At 52.8% G+C, this 22,292-nt stretch overlaps 1 protein-coding gene and 1 pseudogene across 1 annotated transcript; one reads left to right on the forward strand and one right to left on the reverse strand.

Moving 5' to 3' along the window:
- The window catches only part of LOC135405017 (zinc finger protein 11-like), a 269,730-nt pseudogene extending 250,312 nt beyond the window's left edge, over positions 1–19,418 (reverse strand).
- Positions 6,725–7,780, forward strand: LOC135405452 (olfactory receptor 14A16-like). Its single transcript, XM_064640149.1, has one exon. It carries the CDS (start codon positions 6,812–6,814, stop codon positions 7,778–7,780), a length of 969 nt encoding a protein of 322 aa, XP_064496219.1. The 5' UTR covers positions 6,725–6,811.
- Positions 19,419–22,292: the final 2,874 nt, after the last annotated feature.

Raw genomic sequence — 22,292 nt, forward strand, 5'->3', positions numbered from 1 at the left:
TGGTGGTTGCCTGGGGATCTTTCCAGTCTTAGATGTTATCCCAAAAAAGAAACTCTGTCTTTTATACAGGCAGGAAAACTGGAATCCTGATGCCTTCAAATCTTCAGCAAAATCCACAATTTAAACTAGGAGCACTGCTCTTCTGTTGCCACTGAGCCAGTTGTAGGTGGCTGTGATTTAATAAAGCAGCAACAATTGGCCCATACACATGGTGTCCTCCTGTGGTGGTTTAGAGCTGGCTCCCTGCCAAGTCTCCAAACCCCACCGCAAGAGCTCCCCCCCCAAAACCAAGGGAAAAGGAAAAAAACCCAAGAGAACAGAAATAAGAGAAAGCTAAAGCAATATATAAACATATTTACACTTATATTACATTTATATACAAAAACTATAGACACATAAGAAAGAAACCCCCAACACCTGAAAACAGAAAAGGGGAAGGGGAAAATGGGACAAAACAAACAAACAAAAACAGGTATACACACTCAATAAAGGAATAGCCAAAGAAAACCATAATACTTTCCTTGAGAAAGCCCAATCATGCCCAACGCCACCGCCACGCTAATGGACCCCGGCTCGGCAGAAACAACCGGCCCCGTAGGCCTGACCAGGCCTCAGCTCCCCCACAGAAGCGAGACCAGCCATGGGAGTCTGTTGTCTCCAAACCTCACCGGGAGAGAGGAAGAGGAAGAGCCTTCCCTGTCCGCCTATTACATAAAGGCACCTAATTACATAAAGGAATAGGATGGAATACTTCCTTCCTTCCTTCCTGGTTGCCAGGAAGGAAGGCCTAGACTCAAAACCTTTACACTTTCAGATGCACTGTGTCCTGAGCAGACTGTGTCCTGCTTGTCCTGTCCTGCTGCCTGCAGGACAACTTCCCCCTCGGCACACCCCCAGCCCCAGGCTTGTTTGGGAAGTTGAGCTCTGGCTGAGGCTTTCCCCAGGAGAAGCCTCATTGATCTCTCCTCAGGGCAGTCCCCCCAGCACCCAGCCAGGACAGGGCACAGAATGAGTGGCCCCAGCTCTGCCTCCTCAGGGGTGTCCAGGCATCCCACAAGGCAGCTGCTGTTGCTGCATCACCACCTCCCCTCACCAGAATGGATTTGGAAAGCTTTCCCAAGCAGAGGGACCAGATAGAAACCTCTGGATCCCACAGAGAAAACATCCCCAGGTTCTTGTTAGAGCACAAACCTGCAAACAGGGATGACAGGTCAGAGAATCACAGAATCATCAACGTTGGAAGAGACCTTCCAGATCTTCTAGTCCAACTGTCAACCCAGCACCACCAGAATCACCCCTAAACCCCATCCCAAAGTGCTACATCCAGATGCCACCTGAATGCTTCCAGAGACTCCACCACCTCCCTGGGCTACTTGTTCCAATGCCTGAGCACTCTCTCAGGGGAAAAATGTTTTTTGAATATCTAATATGAACCTTGCTGATGCAGTTTAAGGCCATTTCCTCTCTTCCTGTCACTAAAAAGGCTTTGCAGAAGAGACCACCCCCCACACCCACTAAAACCTCCTCTCAGGTCATTGCAGAGAGCAATGAGGTCCCCCCTGAGCCTCCCCTTCTCCACACTCAACAAGCCCAGTTCCCTCAGCCGTCCCTCAGCAGACATGTTTTCCAGAGCCTTCCCCAGCTCCGTTCCCTTCTCTGGACACGCTCCAGCCCCTCAAGGGCCTTTTGGCACTGAGGGGCCAGAACTGGACACAGCACTCCAGGTGGGGCCTCCCCAGTGCCCAGCACAGAGGGGCAATCAGTTCTCTGCTCCTGCTGGCCACACTCTTCTCCACAAAGGCCACGATGCCCTTGGCCTTCTTGCCCCCCTGGGCACACCCTGGCTCATATCCAACTTGGGTTGTTGGGACCCAAGTGCAGGCCCTGACACTTGGCCTTATTGATCCAGCCTGTCCAGATCCCTCTACAGAGTCTTCCTGCCCTCCAGCACATCCATACTCACACCCAGATCAGTCAGTCTCCCAAAAAGAACAAAGTCTGACCACCAGCAGTCCAGGGTGTCAGATCTGCTGCCCCCTCCTTCCTCCGCCCAGAATGGAAAACTCCATCATTTTTGGGTCTCTGTGCCCGACGGCTCCGGCCACCACATCCCCCACCAGTCCCAGAATCATGGAATGGTTTGGGTTGGAAAGGACCTTAAAGAGCATCTCAGTCCAACCCCCTGCCATGGGCAGGGACACCTTCCACTAGACCCAGAACTCAGAGCCCCATCCAGCCTGGCTGTCAACACTTTCAGGGATGGGGCAGCCAGAACTTCTCTGAGCAACCTGTGCCAGGATCTCACTACCATCACAGTCCAGAAATTCTTCCTAATATCCCATCTAACCCTTTCCTTTCTCAGTGTGAAGCCATTCCCCTTGTCCTGTCACTCCAGGCTCTTGTAAATAGTCTCTCTCCATCTTTCTGGTTGGCTCCCTTCAGGCACTGCAAGGCCACAATTAGGTCAGCCCAAAGCCTTCTCTTCTCCAGCCTCAACAGTCCTAATTCTCTCAGCCTTTCCTCACAGCAGAGCCGCTCCATCCCTCTGATCCTCTTGATGGTCCCCTCTGGACTCGCTCCAACAGGTCCATGTCCTTCCTGTGCTGGAGCCCAGAGCTGGAGGCAGCTCTGCAGGGGTGACAACATTACAGCCCTGTGTGTTCCAGCAAGGACACTGGAACCTCCTGGAGTAAAGGGGCCATTGTGACACTGTAGGGCCTTCTGGAGCCAAAGGAACCCTGGGACACTGTGGAATCTCATGGAACCAAGGGAGCATTGTGACAATGTGAAAACTCATGGAATTAAGAGGCCATTGTGATACTGCAAGGCCTCATGGAACCAAAGTAACCCAGGGAGACTGTGGAAACTCATGGAATCAAGGGTCCATTGTGAAACTTCAGGGCCTCATGGAAGCAAAGGAATCCCTGTGACACTGTGGAACCTCATGGAAAAAATAGGCCATTGTGACACTGCAGGGCCTCATGGAACCAAAGGATTCCTGGGACACTGTGGAATCTCACGGAATCAAGGGGCCATTGTGACACTGCAGGGCCTCATGGAACCAAAAGAATCCTGGGACACTGTGGAATCTCATGGAACCAAGGGACCACTGTGACATGTGGGGCCTCATGGAACCAAAGGAGTCCTGAGACATTTTGCAAACCCATGGAATCAAGGGTCCATTATCACACCACAGACCCTTATGAAGCCAAATGGACCCTGCAACTCTGTGGAACTTCATAGAATCCAGTGGCCATTCCAACACTGTAAAACCTCATGGATACTGTCAGGTTCCCATTATGAAAAGACACCTCTGCCCAAATTCAGCTGCAAAGGAGACCATGTGCCAAAGTCAGCAGTCCAGCTTTGATTTAACAGTAAATAGGAGGGAGAGAGAGAGAAAGAAATGGAAAGAGAGAGAAGAAGGAGGTGGTGGAAAGACAGTGAGAGAGAGACAGAGATGAAGTAAATGTATCACACCATGGAGATCCCTGAGGCTCCCACTGGTCCTTCTTCACCCTGCTCTGCTCGGTGGAGGGTCCCCAAGTTGTGCTTCTGGGCTATCACTTTTATACAGCCCAAGCCCCGGGTATTCAGGGGGGTAGATGCTGTTCCCACAGTTTGGGCTGGCACGTCTACAAGGACTTGCTTCCTTTCCCACAGCTTGCCACAGTGGGAGTTTTGCCCAGTGTGCTTCCAGTCTGCAGGTGGGAATCTTTGTCTGGATGGGTTCCCCAGACCTGCCTTACCAGCCCTGGCTTCCTGTTGGGGCTGTCTGCTCTTTCCCCCAGTCTGCACAGTGCAATTCTGTCCTGTGGGCTTCTTCCAAAGCTTCACCTCTGTTTAGGCCTTGGAATTAAATGCCTTCCTGTTTGCCACCAGTGCTTATGTGTTGTGGCACCTTATGGGATTTTCCTGCTTTGACAGTGTTTTGAGACAGTTCATTGTGCCCTTCAAGTCCTTCCATGTGCACACACACACACCATTCTCACCAGTGTCTGGCCTTCCAAAGAACACAAGCCCTGATGATTTGTAGCTCCCACTCTCCCTCCGCAACCAGAGCTCAGAGCTCCCTTGTGCCAGAAGCTTTAAAGATATTGTGCCTCATTCTGCCAAGACAACCCTTGGAAAAAAGTGTCCCTCTGTGTTTCCTGGGATAAGAGCACTCTATTGTCATCTTCCAAAACCTTGGAGAGGTCCCAGAGATCTCCCAGGAAGGAATTTGGGGCCTCAAGCACATGACCCATATATAGAGGCTGAGGACTCAGGGGTCAGTGGCATGAAGACTGAGGACAGTAGTGGAGTAGCCTGAGAGGTCTGGAAGGGGGGTGTCAGAGCTGGTGGAGCTTTTCTTCCTGTCAGGAAACAGCCTAAGAAAGAACTAGTGCCACCAAGGGCAGCTGGGGTGGCCTAGACTGGTGACAAGAAGTCAGAAATTTCCCTCTGAGGTCAGTGTTGTGGTGCAATATGTCACAAAGAAGGAGTGTGGATGAGCCCAAGGCTTTGTGTGTGCAGGAAGAGCCAGGGAGGATGCAGAGATGTCAGTGCAGGAAGGTGCCAGCCAGGTGGGGCAGCCGGGGGGATGACGACAGCCTGCAGGGAAAGGGGCAGGGCATGGACACCGTAGGACAGCCTGGGCTGGAGAGGAGACAGGGAGGGGGAGAAGCTGAAAGGCCCTGACACAGCCACCTTCTGCAGGCCTTTGACCATGGCTGCTGTCTGTGCCCCTGATGCCAGGAGGAGGGGAGTGCCCCTTGCAGCCCTGGGGCCTCATGGCCTCCTTGTCCCTGCTCAGCAGCCTGGCAGGTGCCACCCCATGGTCCTGCCCTTGGCATTGCACATCCCACATCCCAGTGCCCCAGGAAGAGCCCTGAGGAATGAGGCAGGGCCAGCATCTGCCTTCCCAGGGGCTGGGGGTCAGGGCTTGGCCCATTGGATTAAGGAAAGAAGTCAATGTTTATTCAGCATCAGAGCCACCTTTCCCTTGCTTGTCCATCCTTGTCATCACTGTCTGCACTTTTCTGCTCTAACTGAAACCCAGGGAGACATTCTCAGTTGTGTCCCTCAGTGAGACTCATTAGCACTACGAAAAACTTCAGTGTTTCAGTCTCATTTTGAGTTCTTGAGAAGTTGTTTGAACTTCCTCTCAGGGACTGAGTCTCATGTAAACAACCTCAATGTCCCCTGAGGGTCACTAAATGCCGGGGGCTGTTGCTGTGCTGATGAGCTGGGCTGGGCTTCTGGCACACAGGGAGCTCCTGGCAAGCAAGAAGAGCTTCAAAGAGACAGCTCTGCTGGTGAGCAGCTCCTCTGCACAGCCCAGCAGGGCTGAGGGCACTGCCAGGGCAGCTCAAGGACACCAGCAGGGCACAGACAGAGCTTCAAGGGGCTCAGCACTGGCAGGAGGGCTGAGAGCTCCCTGCAGGAGGAATCTTGGCAGGGCTGCACATGGTGAGTCTGTGGCTGCAGGGCAGTGCAGGGGCAGCTCCTGGAGGCATCTCCTAAAGCTGGCCCAGCCCCAGCTGATGGGATGGGTGAGCAGGGGCTGTTTTGGGTCACTTTGGAAGAGCTGTGAAGCCGGGGGTGCAGCCAGGGGTGTCCAGGGCTGTGGGGCAGAGCAGGGTCCTGCAGCCCAGGGTGCTGTGCTGGGCAGGGACTCTGCTGCCTGCCAGGGGCAGCTCTCAGCCGGCCCAGGGAGCTGCTGCCAGGGCTGGGGCACAAGGGCTGTGGGCAAGGAGCAACCCCTGGGAGGGCAGGGAAGGGCTCTTCCCCTGTTTAGAGTAGGTTGCAGGTTGTGAGGGCTGCTCACAGCTCCAGGTCATTACAGAGCATTTCTCAAAGGAGTTTTACGAAAGCACAGCCAGTCTTGGGATACCTGCAAGTGAAGGATCCTGTTCTTTCCATCTTCAAATATGTGTTTTCTGGGTGGGAAATTGGTCCTAAAAATTAATCTCACAGTTCAGGAGGAGGCACTGAAACTTCAAATCTATTTCTCTTAGAGGAGAATAGACCAGACAGTATCAGAAATCACCACACCTCTGCCTTACATGTAGCTCTGGGTCACTTTTCCAGCCTCCTCAGGGTTGCTCTGATGTTGCCATCAGAGCCTGCACAGCCAGAGATTCCCCTGGGCAATGCTACATTGCTGGGCTGGAACAGAGAAGATGTAACAAAGCTGCCCTTTTAAACAGTGCTGCCCTGCACTCATCAGACTGTAGGTATTTGTGTTTATTAAGAATTAATTTGCATGTGAAGTTATGTTCAGATAGGACGAGGGAAAGCACAGGGCAGATGGGAACAGATGGAGGGACAGTGCAGCTCTCCTGGCTCTGCACTAAGGTACGGAGAGCTGAGCTGTTTGTCCTCTCTTGTTTAAAGTCTTGTTACATTTGGCATCACAAAAATGATGATTTGTACTCCTGACAAGAACAGGTACCAGATGCAACCATCAAAAATAATAAACACAGACAACATTATTTAAGGGACATGCTAAGCCCTTCCACGTCTTGACAGTGGAGACTGAACTTTTCCCTTAAAGGTGGATGATGCCTGACATCCCTTGGGAGTGTTTGATGCTGTGGCAGAGCAGCTCCATGTCCCCACTGGAGAAGGGGAAAACTGAGCCCTTGGCAGCACATGAGCAGAGCTCCTGTTCCTCACAGCACCCTCAGCACAAACAAGGGAAAGGAAAAGCGTTTCAGTTCAGGGGATTTCTATGAAAAATAAAGTGGCTTTGCTTAGAGGAGCCTGTCTTAACTTCTCCCTGTCCTTTCATGTTTCTGAACAGTGTCCCTGTGCTGGGAAGCAGCAAATGCCCAACAGCAGCTCCATGCCCCAGTTCCTCCTCCTGGCATTCACAGACAAGAGGGAGCTGCAGCTCCTGCACTTCTGGCTCTTCCTGGCCATCTCCCTGGCTGCCCTCCTGGCCAACGGCCTCATCCTCAGCGCTGTAGCCTGTGACCACCACCTGCACACCCCCATGGGCTTCTTCCTGCTCAACCTCTCCCTCACAGACCTGGGATGCATCTGCACCACTGTCCCCAAAGCCATGCACAATTCCCTCTGGGACACCACAACCATCTCCTACATGGGATGTGCTGCACAAATCTTTTTCTTTGTGTTCTTCATCTCAGCAGAGTTTCATCTCCTCACCATCATGTGCTACGACCGCTACGTTGCCATCTGCAAACCCCTGCACTACGGGACCCTCCTGGGCAGCAGAGCTTGTGCCCACACGGCAGCAGCTGCCTGGGCTGCTGGGTTTTTTAATGCTCTGCTCCACACAGCCAACATATTTTCCCTGCCCCTGTGCCAGGGCAATGCCCTGGGCCAGTTCTTCTGTGAAATCCCACACGTCCTCAAGCTCTCCTGCTCACACTCAGGCTACCTCAGGGAAATTGGCCTTCTTATATTAAGTTGTTTGTTAGGTTTTGGCTGTTTTGTTTTTATTGTTTTCTCCTATGTGCAGATCTTCAGGGCTGTGCTGAGGATCCCCTCTCAGCAGGGACAGCACAAAGCCTTTTCCCTGTGCCTCCCTCACCTGGCCGTGCTCTCCCTGTTTATCAGCACTGTCGTGTTTTCCCACCTGAAACCCTCCTCCATCTCCTCCCCGTCCCTGGATCTGGCACTGTCAGTTCTGTACTCTGTGGTGCCTCCAGCACTGAACCCCCTCATCTACAGCCTCAGGAACCAGGAGCTCAAGAATGCCATAAGTAAAACAATGACTGGATGCTTTTCAGAAGCAAAAAGCTGGCTCTTTTCTTCTGCAAATCATTCCTAATATTACTTGCTACAGGCCAACCCTCTTTTCTCAGGATTTTGGAGGAGCTAGGAATGTTTTCTTTGGTATTTTTACTTTTTATGATGTAGTGCACAATAAAATTTTGTTCTAGATCCTTCTTCTAATTCACGGTCTTCCTCTTGAATTTGACCCTGCCTCTGTGTAAATAAGGAACTCTCTCTGTATATTAAAACAAATGAAAGGATATAGTAGAAACCTGGAGTTTTTGAGACGGTTCTTCAGAGATCTTTTTCAAATGTCAAGGCAGTGCCCATTTGCAGGGAGAGTGGGGAAAGGGGGACCAGAGCAGCAGCAGTGCAAGGGAGCAACAGCACTGCTGTTGGGATCCTTCCCAATTCCACACTCTCCTTCTGTGCCTTTGGGGAAGGTCCCTGAGTGCTCTGGCTGGTTGGTCACTGTTGTGCTTGGTGTCAGTGCTGTGACCACGGGCAGGGACAGGCCCTGGGCACTGTTGGGACAGAGCTGGGCTCAAGGACAGCAGAATCCTGCCCAGGCTGGAGTCACCCAGAGATAAAGTACCACGTGTCTGGTGTAATCCATGAGAGCACAGGGCACACAGCAGGAACAGGGACAGGAGTCTGAGGAGTGATTCATCTCCCCCTCAGTGAACTTCCACAGGTTGACCAAGAGCAGCCCCCAAAGCCATGTCCCAGCTCTGGAACAAGGCAGGGCCCCTCTGAGCCCCCTCCATGGCCACACAGGAGTGTCTGTGGGAGGTGGTCAGTGGCAGGGAGCACCATCAGCTGGCTCTGCCTCCCAGCTGGAGCAGCACAGCCCAACAGAGTCCCCCATGGCCCCGGGCCCCACAGCCCCCGTGCTCTGCAGAGCAGCTCCCCCAGCTCGGGGGCTGTGGGGAGCACGGGCAGGGGGTGCAGGAAGGGCTGCTCAGGCCAGCACAGACGTGTTCCCCTGGGGAAAGGCTCTGTGGGGAGATGGGATGTGCCAGGAGAAGAGCAGGACACCCTGTGTGAGCAGAGGGGCCATGGGAAGAGGCTACCCTGTCCCTGGGGAAAAGAGGGGGCAAAGCAAAATGTGGGAAACTCTCTGGTCTGAGATCAGTTGTGCTGCCCAAGAACACGCTGACTCCAGAGGTGTCCAAGCGGGGCAGAGCCGGCGACTCCGGTCCGTGCGGCGGCGGGGGGGAGGCAGCGGCTCTGCTTGATTCCATGGAGTTCTGGGCAGGCACAGTGGGTGCCATGAGACTCTTCAGTGTCACTATAGCCCATTGGTTCCAGGAGGCTCTGAGATGTCTCAGGGTTCCTTTGGTTCCATGAGGCCCTGCAGTGTCACATCGGCCCATTGAGTCCATGAGGTTCCTCAGGGTCAGAATGGCCCCTTGGTTCCATGAGGTTCCAAAAGGTCTCAGGGTTCCTTTGTTTCCATGAGGCCCCACATGTCAAAATGGCCTCTTTTTTCCACCACATTTCAGTGTCCCTGTGTTCCTTTGTTTCCATGGGGCCCTGCAGTGGCACAATGGACGTTTTGTTCCATGAGCTTCCAAAATGTCTCAGGGTTCCTTTGGTTCCATGAGGCCCCACCAGTCCCTTGGTTCCACAAGATTCACAGTTTCCCTGTGTTCTTTTGGATCCATAAGGCTCTGCAGTGTTCTAACTGCCCCTTGGTTCCATGAAGTCCCACAGTGTCCCTGGATTCCTTCTGTTCCATGAGGTTCCCCAGTGTCACAATGGCCTCTTGATTCCATGAAATTCCACTGTGGCCCAGGGTTTCTTTGTTTCCAAGAGGCCCTGCAGTGCCACAATGGCCTCCTGATTCCATGGGTTTCGGCAGTGTCACAATGGCCCCTTTATTTCAGGAGGTTGCCCACTGTCCCTGGGTTCCTTTGGCTCCATGGGGCCCTGGAGCGTCTCAGTGGCCTCTTGATTCCATGGGTTTCCCCAATGTCACAATGGCCCCATAATTCCATGAGGTTCTGCAGTTTGACACAGTGGCTCCTTGATTCCATGAGGTTGCATAGCATCATCACACAGCTGAGCCCATCCTGATGAAAGTTCTGAGGAGGTTGGGAAGAACTGGGACAAAAGGAATAAGAAAATTGGGGAAGGAAAGAGGGGCTTGGCCAAGAGAGAGGAAGGATTTTGATGAGGTAAAAACAGGTTCAGGGAACGCTGAGAGTGCTGAAACACTGACTGCAAACACTCCTGATTGACCTTTATGCACTTTGTAACCTCAAGTTCTAACACCACTCAAAAGTGCTGCTCCACCCATGGAAAGGAATCCACTGCTCTAGTTCCAAGCCAGAAAAAGCCCAAAACCAGAACTCTAGACTCTTATTTGTCCTCTAATGCCCACCCCATTCCCAAACCTGTATTATCAGTGTGAAAAACCAAGCTTTTATTCTAACCCAGCCCAAAAAGCTCTTCCCCTGATCATGAACCAGACAGTGCCACAAACCTCCCCAAGTTCTGCCTGATCCCCACCCTGAGCTCTAAACCCCAAGCCCTGAACATTAAGCACCCCCCCAGCCCTTGGGAGCAGGGCAAGGACCTGCAGGGCCCAGAGCAGGCCCAGGGGGTTGGCAGAGGAATGGGAGGGGACCTGGATCTGCTCAGCTCTGCAGTGACCCCCAGGAGAAGGGCCTGGGCTCTGGGAGGGATGTCCTGTGGCACAGGGGCTCAGGATCCAAGTTCAGAAGGCCAAGTGCACATGGCAACAGCCAGAGCTGGTGCAGAGACATCAGGGAGGGTCTAGAAATGCTGCTGGGAGGGGGTGGGAAAGCAGGAGGGGTGTGTGCAGCCTGCAAGGCCAGAGCAGCAGCAGGGCCAGGGCAGGACAGCCTGCAGGAGAGATGGCCAAGGGCTCTGGCAGGGCTGCAAGGCCCAAAGGCACCCAGGCCTTTGTCCCCTTGCCTCTGGCAGCTGCCTCTGCCACTCAGGCCACCACAAGCAACTTTTCTGGCAGGTTCTGCACTTGGTTTCTGCCTCGCCCCTCCCTCAGGAGCCTGGCAGGGGTTGCCCAGATTTGGGCCTTGGTTGTTCCTCCCCCTCCCATCCCAGTGCCCCCCAAACAGCCCTGAGCCAGCCGGGAGGGACAGGATCTGCTGGGCCAGGGCCTGGGGCTCAGGCCTTGGCCTTTGTGCTCCACAAAACCAAGGCAGGCTTTGCTCAGCATTGCAGGGGCCTGCCCAGAGCCTTTGTCTGCCTGCACTCCTGGCCTCCAAGGAGCTGCTCCAAGGAGTCCCTGGGGAGGCTTTGGCAGTGCCTGCCCTCAGTGGGGCCCAGCAATGCTTCAAGGCACTTGGAGTTTGGCTTCTGACTTCTTCAGCAGCTGCTTCAATCTTCTCTCAGTACCTCAGGATCATGGGCTGGGCTGCAAACACACTGTGGGGCTCATTAAAATGCAGAAATCCCTCAGGACCTCTTTGTCTTCCTTTAATTGTCTTCAAGGCAATTTCAAAACAAGTCTTCAAAGTTTGTACTTTTTTTTTTTTAATTCAAGGATGGATATTTTGTAGTTCAAAGAAGAGGTGACAGAGGTGTTCTCCAAGTGATCTTGATGCTGAGTGTCTCCTCAGGAGATCCACATTGACCATGTATGATCAACCTTGCTCCTCACCCCCCAACCTCACCAGTTCTGACATGACCCATCTTGGACTGACAGCTGATGCAACTCCAAACACACTGTGGGACCCATTAAAACACTGAAAAACAAATTATTTTCATTCCTTTAATTGTCTTCAAGACTTCTAGAGCTAATTGGAGTTGTTTTGTAGTTTAGCTAAGGAGGATGACTTTAAAGTGAAAGTCATGAAAAATATATATTTTTTGATGAAAGGGAATGATTTACATAGATCCTTGGGATGCAAGAGGGTCAGGGCACAAACGAATTGGATCCAAAGATAAGGGGACAAAAGACATTACTAGCGCTTAATCATTGACCAATTGAACAGTTATCAAGTGATTCAATAGCATTTGCTACAATTTTAACAGTGACTGAATTATAGATTCCCAAGAACAACATTCCCACCACAGTCAATTCACTCCCACACCCAGGCAGAGATGTGTGCACACATCAATAGCTGGCTGTGGAAAGGTCCCTCTCCCAAATTCTCCTTCTTGTCAGGGAAACACTCCCCCAAATCCCTTTGTGTTTCCCAACAGACAAGGGTCCCAGCTGGAGGAGTGTTTGTTGAGGGGGATCAGAATTGTCCTGGGCATCAGCGAGGGTCTTTGGAGTGTTGCAAACTGGAGGGTTCCCGAGCTGGGAGAGGCTGCCAGAGGTGTCCCACTGAGAGGAAGGTGCTGGGGAGCTGCCAGGGCCTCCCTCAGCCCCACTGGTTGTGGGCTCCCAAGGTGACTGGCTTTAGTTATCTACTGAATTTCCATCCTGGTGTCAGGAATGACTGGAGTTCCCAAAATATTTTGGAACTGTATCCAAACTGTTGCATTTGGGCTACAATTCAAGCAGAGAACACAATTCAGGAGGTGTTCCAGTGGAGCATGAAAATGAACAGCAATTTTCCTAAAGCCCAGACCGCAGCAGAACAAAGCCAGGCCCCATCAGTGGCAGAGCAAAGGTCCCCCATCCCTGTGTCCCTGTGGCCGCTGAGGCGGCAGCGCAGGCCCGAGGCGGTGCCGGGTCCCGGTGCAGCCGGGGCAGAGCGGCGGCTGCGCGAGCGGCAACCCCGGCGGTGAGTGCGGCAGCCCCGTGGGAGCGGCGGCTCCGGGCACAGACGCCGGCGGCAGCCGCTGTGGCTCCTGGAACCGAGTGGCCATTGGGACACTGCAGGGCCTCCTGGAATCCAGGGGCCGGTGGGACACGGGGGAGCCTCTTGGAGCCAAGGGAACCCTGGAATATTCTGGAACATCCTGGAATCAAGGAGCCATTGTGACACTGCAGGGCCTCATGGAACAAAAGGAACCCTGAGAGTTTTTGCAACCTCATGGAATCAAGAGGCTGTTTCTGGCAGGATGCTCTGCTTTGATAATACCTAAAAATAGTCAGAGATTGCAAACAATGCAAGCTCTCTGTGATGAGTTACTGCTGGTGTCAAGGTGCTGTTTTTAATGCTGAATCATGCTAAACCCAAAATGCTTCATGAAACTTCAAACACACATCCTGCTTTCTGAAGCAGGATTTGACAGATAAGCTGCTCCCTGGCCTGCAAATACATTTGGCAGTCAAACCCTTTATAACTATAAAAGCCCCATCCAACTGTCATGTGGCAGATTCTTCCACAGACTTCCTTGAAGTGTGTGGAGCTTCTGCCATGAAGCAGGGACAGCTCTTCATGGTCACTGCCCAGGAGTTGGGTGGAAGAAAAAAGAATTACCCCCTGTCGTTGTGGGATGAGTTACCTCAATCTCTGCTTCAGGACTGTTTCTTTTTGCTGGCTTTGATCCAATTGCTTTAATAGAGTTACTTTGATAGACTCCACTGTCCTATCTTACACTATACTACTAGGGTTTTTTGGCTTTTATAATTTGAAGTAAATAATTATCTTTAAGGTCTTTCATCTGTTCACTTTTCTGATCAATTTTTGGTTCATTTGTCATAATAAATCATTGTTTTTATAGTAATATTTCTGATTTGCCATCACTAAAACCTGCAGGACAATGTGATTGAATCACACCTCTATAATTCCTTCAATTGAAACCAAAATCTGAGTCTGAGATTGGATCCAGCCACCCCCCGGCTCCTCTCTGAGAAGGAATTTAGAAAGCAAGGGGGTCCTTTGTGCACCTCGTAGCTCAACGAGTTTAGCACAGAATCCCCCTGCACACACACAAACACACAGGCTTGGGAATCTACACACACACTCCTGTTCATCCCTACACAGACATAACCCAGACAGACTCGCAGGGGAACTCCACACACCATTCCCACATCACAACATGAGAATGGTTAGAAAAACATAAAATATGTACAGCAACCATCACTGCACTGCAGCATTCACAGGATGTGACACCTGTGTCCACTTTTGAAATGTTACAGCCATTCTACACAACCTTTATTTCCTGTCAGCTGAGTATTCTATCAGGTGCATTCTAAGATGAAACTCCAGGCAGATGAACAGCTGAACTTGTTCCACATTTAAATGCTGTTGCACATTTTTAAATGGAGAAAGTAGGGAAACTGCTAAGTGTTCAAATGAATGAAACTCAGGGAGCCACAAAAGGCAAACGTACATAGTGTACAGCAGCTTTCTGGAGCTACAGATCTGCTCAATTTTTTATGTTTGGCATTCAGAGACCATGTTTAAATTTATTAAACTACTCCCATTCTGCTCCCCCCACCCCCCTTTTTTAGAGTGTTTCAAAAACCTTTCCTTCTTCCAACAACTGTGACAACTGCTAAACCAGTCAGTAAAATTAAGTCCCTTCTATAATCCTTTAGTCAACATTACATTTTAATCAGAGGTTAAGGGAGATTTCCTGTTACAAGTGCACTGATTCATTTAAAATTATTAAACTGACACATATGTCAAAATGAGCAGATACATTTAGTACATGTTAGCTCATTAAATATTAGTAATTATTAGTGCTATTGTTATTGCTGAAAGAGTAAAAATTCAAGACTGCAGCTGGCTTTAATTATTGCATTCTTTAACATGCTCTGCCTTAAAATCAAAGCACACCTAGTGATGGTCAGACAGATGTCTCTGCACTCTCAAAATGTTCAGACAATTTTTAGCTCGAATCCTCTCTACCCTCACCCATAACACAAGAACTGCGGAAACTACAACACCTATTTCCTATGTCCTTATGCTCACATGTGCATATGCATGTCACAATATATAGTCAAATCACAATTACTATGGATATTATTAATGTGTCAAACTGTGGGGTTTGTTAATTGAAGCAGATATGTTTCTGAATGTTAGTTCTATCTGTGTCCATTCAATCCCATACATTCAATCTCAAGCCCTGCACTCACACAATATACTGGGAGTGTTTTAAGATGGCTTTTAATTGAGCCAAAGAGGAAGAAAAAAATTAGTTTGAATCTTGCACCAGAGCCAAAAAGACATGTGCCCCAATTTCATTGAAATGCATCTACTCTAAGAGGCTTATCTAAACTAATCCTTCAAATTAGCTGTAAGAAGGGACATTCAAGAAAGCTCCTTTGAGGGGACTGGATGGGACAAAGTATATCCCCTCCCCCCCCCAAAAAAAAAACCACCAAGAAAAGTCCAACTTAACACCCAATTTATTGTTTCTTTATATATTTTAAAAAAAGTGTCACTGTAGTAAATGCTTCAGAAACTGCATTCTTACATTCTTCCCGTCTCATTTCAGCACCGTGGGATCGCCGCCATTCCCTTTTCCTGCCTGGCTCAATTCCCCCCAGCCCTGCGCTGTGCAGGCAGTAAGGACAGCGAGTGGGCAGCTCCCTCTAGCACACTGTCACCTCCCGAGCAGCCTCTGCGCCGCTGCGGCCGGGGCGACGCGGTCCCTGCTCTTCCTGGTGGTGCAGGGAGAGCGGCTCCGGCAGGCAAAGTTCTCCCAGTCCATGTGCGCCCAGCCTTGGAACAAAGCCTTGGAAATCTTTTATCCATACATGGGATGACTGGAACCATCACTTACATCAGGGTTATCTCTACGTGCTGTCTTTATGCCGTCTGACATCTAATGCATGGTTTTTAAAACAACAGATGAAAGGGGTTGCACTTCTTAAAGGTGCAAGGAACACTCAATTCAACCCTCACAGTTGAATAAATAACACTACAATAAATACTGACATCAGAAAAACATCTATTTTAAGTCCTGGAAACCAGACAAGGGACTTTCCACGTGGGTGTCCTGTCATCCAGAACTAGAAGGGAAGAATTCAATAGAATAAAGAAGTCTATAAGTGTTCTGTCCAAGATCCAGGTGAGATTCTCTATCTTCTAACATTTCACTGACCTAGGAAGCAAGAATTTGGCACAGAATTAATACCGGAGAAAAATGAGACCAGTGAAAGATCCTGAGCTCAGGAGAACCTGACTGTGCTGGGGAATCAGAGCTTTCACCCTGGGAAATGAACTGCTCTGAAAGAGTGGGAAGAAACCAGGAACAAAGGCTGAGTTCAAATGCTCCAGAGTCAAAAAGTCCTTCCTCACCAAAAGGTCTGAGCTCCCCTTAACTCATCTCTAGACATCCCTGGAAATAAAACAGCCTGACCTTGAACCCAAGGGAAACAAAGACAAATTCCACGGCTTTAGCTGGAGAAAGGCTGGGGGGATGTGTCACTCCTCTGTGACATCACATGCTCTCCGTGACATCACATCCTTCCTGTGACATCACATCTCCCCTATGACGTGACATCCATCACATGACACCACATCTCCTCTGTGATACCATATCATCCCTGTGACAACACAGCTCTCCTGTCACATCACAGCTCTCCTGTGACATCACATCCTTCCTGTGAGTCACACCTCCCCTGTGACATCACACTTCTCCTAAGACATCACATCCATCATATGACACCACATCTTTCCTGTGATGTCATATCATCCATGTGACGTCACATCATCACTGTGACATCACAGCTCCCCTGTGACATCACAGCTGACATCACATTCATCATATGACATCACGTCTCTCCTGTGATATCATATCATCCTGTGACTTCATATCCTCCCCGTGACATCACATCTCCCCTATGATGCCACATCCTCCCCTGTGACATCACAGTTCCCCTATGACATCACACCTGCTCTGTGACATCGCATCCTCCCCATGACATCACATCCTTGCTCTCATATAAATGCTCCACTATGACGTCACTACCATCATATGACACCACATCTCTCCTGTGATATCATATCATCCCTGTGACATCACAGCTCTTGTGTGACATCACAGCTCTTGTGTGACATCACATCTCTCTGGGAAGCAAAGGAACCCTGAGAATTTCTGTGGGAACAACAAAAGGCAGCAGCAGCTGCATTCAGTTAATCAGGATCCAAAAGGAGTGTTTTGGCCTTGACTGGTGTTTTCCATCAAGAGAGTGCTGTTTGCCAAAGTGGAAACCACTTGGAACGCTCTGCATGGCAGCCTGTGTTTTTCTCTGGTGGCTGAACACAGCCAGCACATGAGGGGAGGGGAATGTGTGGGATCAGGGCACTGCTTTGGGGCAATGCTGGGAATTCCAGTGGACTAAAAGACAAAGCCCAGGCGCTGTTTCCAAAGGAACCCCAATGAAAGGGGGACACCGGAAAGATGGGCGGACAAGTCCTGAAATGGAACTCTGTGTGTGCAGCCTCATTTTCTCCTTCAGCACTCACAGGAGAGGGGGCAAAAAGTGGTGATTGGGCCCCCAAAACTGTTCACAGCAGAAATTGGGGATTGAGGGGACAATGGGAAAGTGGGAGGAACAGGGAGAAGAGTGGAAAAGGGGGAAGTGGTCTGGCAGGTCTGATGGTCTCATGGGGGTCTTTGGGTACACGGGGGGTTAGGAAAAGGGGGTGGCCCTCCTGAGCTCCCAACTTCCTGTGGGGTGCTGGATCCAATCTCAGCCTTGCATTATGACAACACTTAAAGTTTAGAGGAATTACAGAGGTGTTACAGAATCACTTTGGTCCCCCAGGTTTTAATGATGGCAAATCAGATCTATTGATAGAAATGAATTTATTTAGGGTTACAAATGATCAGACAAAAGACCTGTATCACAGTTATTTACTGCACAATAGAAACACTAAAACTACCACGAGTACAGGATAAGACAGGACAGTGCTCTACACTAAAGCAATTGTTGAAGCAATTCTACTCAAGCTGGCACAAAAGCAATAATTCTTAATTAGAGATGGATGGAACTCCCCCAGACCAACGCTCGGGGGGAGATCTCTGCTCTCAGCCTCCAGCAGCGACCTCGGGGGGTCCCCAGCCAAGGCAGGAATCTCCACACACCCCCCCAGGAAGGGTTCTGTTGGAAGAAGCTGCCCTGTGAAAGGGGACTGGCCCATTCTGGTCAAAAGGAATGGACTGACAGTCACTGGACTCCAGGGGTTACCTCAACATCAGGGGCTTCATTTGGGGTGGAAGCAGCGGCCGAAGTTAGGGCACTCGTAGGGCTTCCCTTACTGGTGGGTCCGTTGGTGTGAGGTCAAAGTAGAGCTGCGGGTGAAGCTCTTCCCACACTCCCCACACTTGTAGGGCCTCTCCCCGGTGTGGATGCACCGGTGCCTGACGAGGGCGGAGTTCTGGTTGAAGCCCTTCCCGCAGTCGGTGCAGCAGAAGGGCCTCTCATCCGTGTGTGTCTGCTCATGCCTGAGGAGATGTGAGCTGGTCTGAAACCTCTTCCCACATTCCAAGCACTTGTAGGGCCGTTCCCCAGTGTGGATGAGCTGGTGCCTGACGAGGAGGGAGTTGTGCTTGAAGCCCTTCCCATAGTCAGTGCAGCGGAAGGGCCTCTCATCCGTGTGCGTCCGCTCATGCGTGATGAGAGTTGAGCTGCGCTGAAACCTCTTCCCACATTGCAAGCACTTGTAGGGCCGTTCCTCGGTGTGGATAAGCTGGTGTTTGCAGAGGCTGTGCCTGTAACTGAAGCTCTTCCCACATTCCCCACATGAGTAGGGCCGTTCCCCAGTGTGGAAACAGTGGTGTTGGATCAGGTTGGAGCTCTGCCTGAAGCTCTTCCCACATTCCCCACACGTGTAGGGCCGTTCCCCAGTGTGGATGTGCTGGTGGGTGAGGAGGTGAGAGCTCTGACTGAAGCTCTTCCCACATTCCAAGCACTTGAAGGGCTTCACCCTGCTGGGAGGCTGCTCAGGGACCACCAGCTCAGAGCTCCCCCTCAAGCTCCGGCCGCCTTCCCGGCACAGGCTGGGTCTTTCCTCCTCAGAGCACCCTGGGATGGCTTTGGAGCCCCTCCTGTGGGGGGATCTCCGGCCCTTTTCCTCCCCGCTGCCTTCCTGCGCCGGGGAGCCCTTCAAAACGGCCTCTCCCACCAGGGTCTCACGGGGGGATTTGTCCTCCGGGCTCTCCGTCCTCAGCTCGGGGCCTGGGGCAGGAAGCAAGAAGGACAGGGAGGGGATTTGCCTCCGGCCCACAGGGAAGGCCAAGGACATCCCCCCAACTCCGGCCCCGGCAGGACGGCGGCGCCAGCGGGGTTGTCCTGCAGCCGGGGCCATGCTCGGCTGACAGAGCCAGCACAACACCCGCCCAAAGGGACACTGACTTCCTCCTCACCTGCCCGGGGGGCCCAAGGCATCTTCCTCTTCCTCGCAGCCTCCTCCTCCATCCGCCCAAGCTTTGGGAAGGACAAATCCTGATGGGGGGAAAACAAGGGCTGAGCGCGTTGGCTTGGGGGTTCCTCCTGCCCAAGTCCATCTCTAGAACTCACTGGGCATCCTGTGACCATAAAACACTCCAAAACACCAAGATTCAGCCCAGAAAAACCTAAACCACCCAAATACAGGCAAAAAAACCCCTCAGAAATAGTAAGAAGATCCTCATCCCCCCAAACTGCACAAAGCTGAAATTCAGCTGAAAAATACTCCAAAATATGAAGATTAGCCCCCTCTCCCTCCCCATAGCCCCCCTCTCTCACCCCTTTCCCACCCACCCCCAAACTCAGGCCCCCCCCCAGCTCCCTTGGGGGTGACCCACTGCCCCTCACGCTCCCTTTGGGGGTCCCACCCGCCTTTTCGCTTCTCTCGTCCCTTTCCCATCGTGGCCGCTCCGCTCACCCGACAGCGGCAGGAAGGGCTGGGACAGGGGCGGAGCAGCAACAGCAACAGCAGGAGAACAATCACACCCCCCCCCCAAGAGTGCCCAGGAAAGGGGGAAATCGTCCCAAATATGCTGGGGGGAGTGCTGGGGGTCGCGACATACTCGGGCTGCCAGCACAGATTTCCCTGCAAAGTCTGAATGGAGTAAAGCTCTGCACAGGAGATTGTGCCCCATGCATGGGATTGCAGAGGCTCCGTCACGTCCCCAGCAGGAATCAGCAACCAGAAATAGACACAAAAGGCCCCCACGAAGATTTCGGGGGGAGTGTCCTGCAGGGAGGGGACAGTGTCACCCCACCAGGGCAGGGTTGGCAAGTGGGAGGCTGCTCCAGGGCTCTGCAAGAGGCCTCGTGCTCTGCTCGGCCCTACCACAGCATGGTACCAACACCCCCGGCTGCCCCCGGCCCTGGGCAGCTCTGCTGCCACAGGCTGTGCCCTCACCGTGGCCCTGCAATGGCCCTGCCTGTCCCTCACCCGTGGCCCTGCCCGTGGCCCTGTCCCTTGGCTCTCTCTCTGCCAGCTCAGTGTGGGGCACACGGGCTGGGGGTCCCTCCCAAGCCCCCCGGGCAGCCGGCGTTGGCTGGGGGGATGTGAGGGCTGGGCCTGCTCAGCACAGCCCCGGCCTCGTGCCCAGCGCCTCTTTCCTGACCCACACAAGAGCTTCCCGGCCCCCCCAGGGCTCCCCTGCTGCTGCCTCTGCTCCTGGCCCTGCCTTTGCTGCTCCCTTGCCTGGGGCAGCGGCTGCAGGGGGGGGATGGCAGCAGCTTCAGCTCCATGGCACTTCCTGGGGGGAGTTCAGCCCGGGGGGGACGGGCAGGGACCTGATGGGGATGGACAGGGGCCCAGCAGGGACAGACAGGGCCTGCAGGGGAAGGCACACGGACAACCTGGGCCCCCACACTGCCACCGCTGTCTCTGCTCCTCCTTGCAGGCTCCGTGGCCAGGCACAGTTTGTGTTCCTGGGTGCCCACCATCTCAGCACTTGGAAACGCTCAAATCAGCGCCCGCAGCTCACCTGGCACACAGGGGATGGGCATTCACAGCTTTGTGTCTTCCCCACCACAGGGCTCTCCTTCCTCAGCAGCACCTCTGCCTTGCACTTATTCTCAGCCTCACCTCAGGGACAGCTCTGGGCTCACCTCCGCGCCACTTCTCAGCCTCACCTCAGGGCCTGGGCTCAAGGATAGGAACCTGCAGGGAGGGGACATCATGTGCAAGCTGAGGGCTGCCTGCTTGCACTGGCCTCTGGGCTTCTTTCTCCTTCTACAACCAGCCCAGAACCTTTTCTGCTTTTCTAACATCACACTGGGCACAATCTGCGTCCTCTTCAGCTTCCTGTCCATCCACACTCCCAGCTCCCTTTCTGCCTGCCTGCTCTCCAGACACTCTGGCCCCAGCCCGGGGGGCTGACGGGGCTTCTTCTGGCCAAAGGGCAGGACCCGGCCCTTGGCCTGCTGGAACCTCATCCCCTTGCAATCAGCCCATGGATCCAGCTGGGCCAGGTCCCTCTGCAGAGCCCTCCTGCCTTCCAGCACATCAACACACCCCCAGCTTGGGGTCACCTGCACATTTGCTGATGAAATGCCTGGTTCTGCAGCAGCTGCAGATGCTCAAGGGGCAGCAGGACCAACTCAGGGGCCTGGGGGGCCTGGGGGGCTTTGGGGTCCAAGAGGGTCCTGGGGGAGCTGGGGAGGGGCTTTGGGGATTGGGGAGACAGACCAGTACAGACCAGTACCTCCTCACTGCTCCCCAGATCTCTCCTGGAGCTGGGGCATGATGTTGTGGGACACCTGAGCCCCCCCCAGTGCCCTCCCAGTACAGCCCAGTGCCCCCAATACAGCCCACTGTGTTCCTGTCCCAGATTGCCGGGTGATCCCTCTTTGGGGGGGGTTGGAAGGGATTTGAGGGAGGGCTGGGGGAGATTTAGGGGGATTTGGGGGGGGTTGGATGGGGATTTTGGGGGTTTTTGGTGGCTTTGGGTGCATTTAGGGGAGTTAAAAGGGGTCTTCAGGGTCAAAGGAATTTTTGGGGGGAGGGGATTAAAGGGAAAATGGGGGTTAAGGAACATTTGGAGGGGTAAGTAGAGCCTGGGGGGCAAAGAAGGGGCTGCACCAAGAGCAAGTGAGTCCTGAGACCCCCCCAGTGTCCCGAAGACCCTCTTGGTGTCCCCAGTTCCCCCCTTTGACACACCGAGACCCCCGGTGTCTCCATTGTTCCCAGGGCCTCCCCATGACCCCAATTCCCCCCTTGACACCCCCAATTCCACTGTCCCCAAACTCCATCCCTGATGTCCCCCTCCATCTCACCCCAAGAGCCACCCCGGACCCTCTGAACCCAAAAATGCCCCCTCCCCCACGCTCACAGAAAGGCCAAGGGCATCTGGGGACACACTGGGGACAGCTGGGGGGCTTTGTGGGGCACTGGGTCATTACTGGGGGATACTGGGACACACTGGGGGGAACTAGGGGGTACTGGGAGGGACTGGGGGGTTACTGAGGTACACTGGGAGGGCACTGGGAGGGACTGGAGGTGAACTGGGGCACACTGGGGGGCACTGGCAGAGAACTGGGGAGTTACTGAGGGGATTACCAGGACACACAGGGGGACACCAGGAGGTTACTGGGCCATACTGGGGGTTACTGGCTGCTCTCTGGAGGATCACTGGGCCATAGGAGGGGCAGTGGGAGGTCACTGGGACAGACACTGGCTGGTCACTGAAGGGGTTACTGGGCCATACTGAGGATCACTGGGAGGGCACAGGGATATACTGAGGGCACTGGGATCCCCTTACCCAGATATAGTATATCTCTGCCT

Source organism: Pseudopipra pipra, chromosome W (assembly GCF_036250125.1).
Source record: "Pseudopipra pipra isolate bDixPip1 chromosome W, bDixPip1.hap1, whole genome shotgun sequence".
Taxonomy (NCBI): domain Eukaryota; kingdom Metazoa; phylum Chordata; class Aves; order Passeriformes; family Pipridae; genus Pseudopipra; species Pseudopipra pipra.

Coding starts and splice junctions, on each gene's coding strand:
- LOC135405452 (XM_064640149.1), top strand. CDS start 6,812: ATGCCCAACAGCAGCTCCATGCCCCAGTTCCTCCTCCTGGCATTCACA.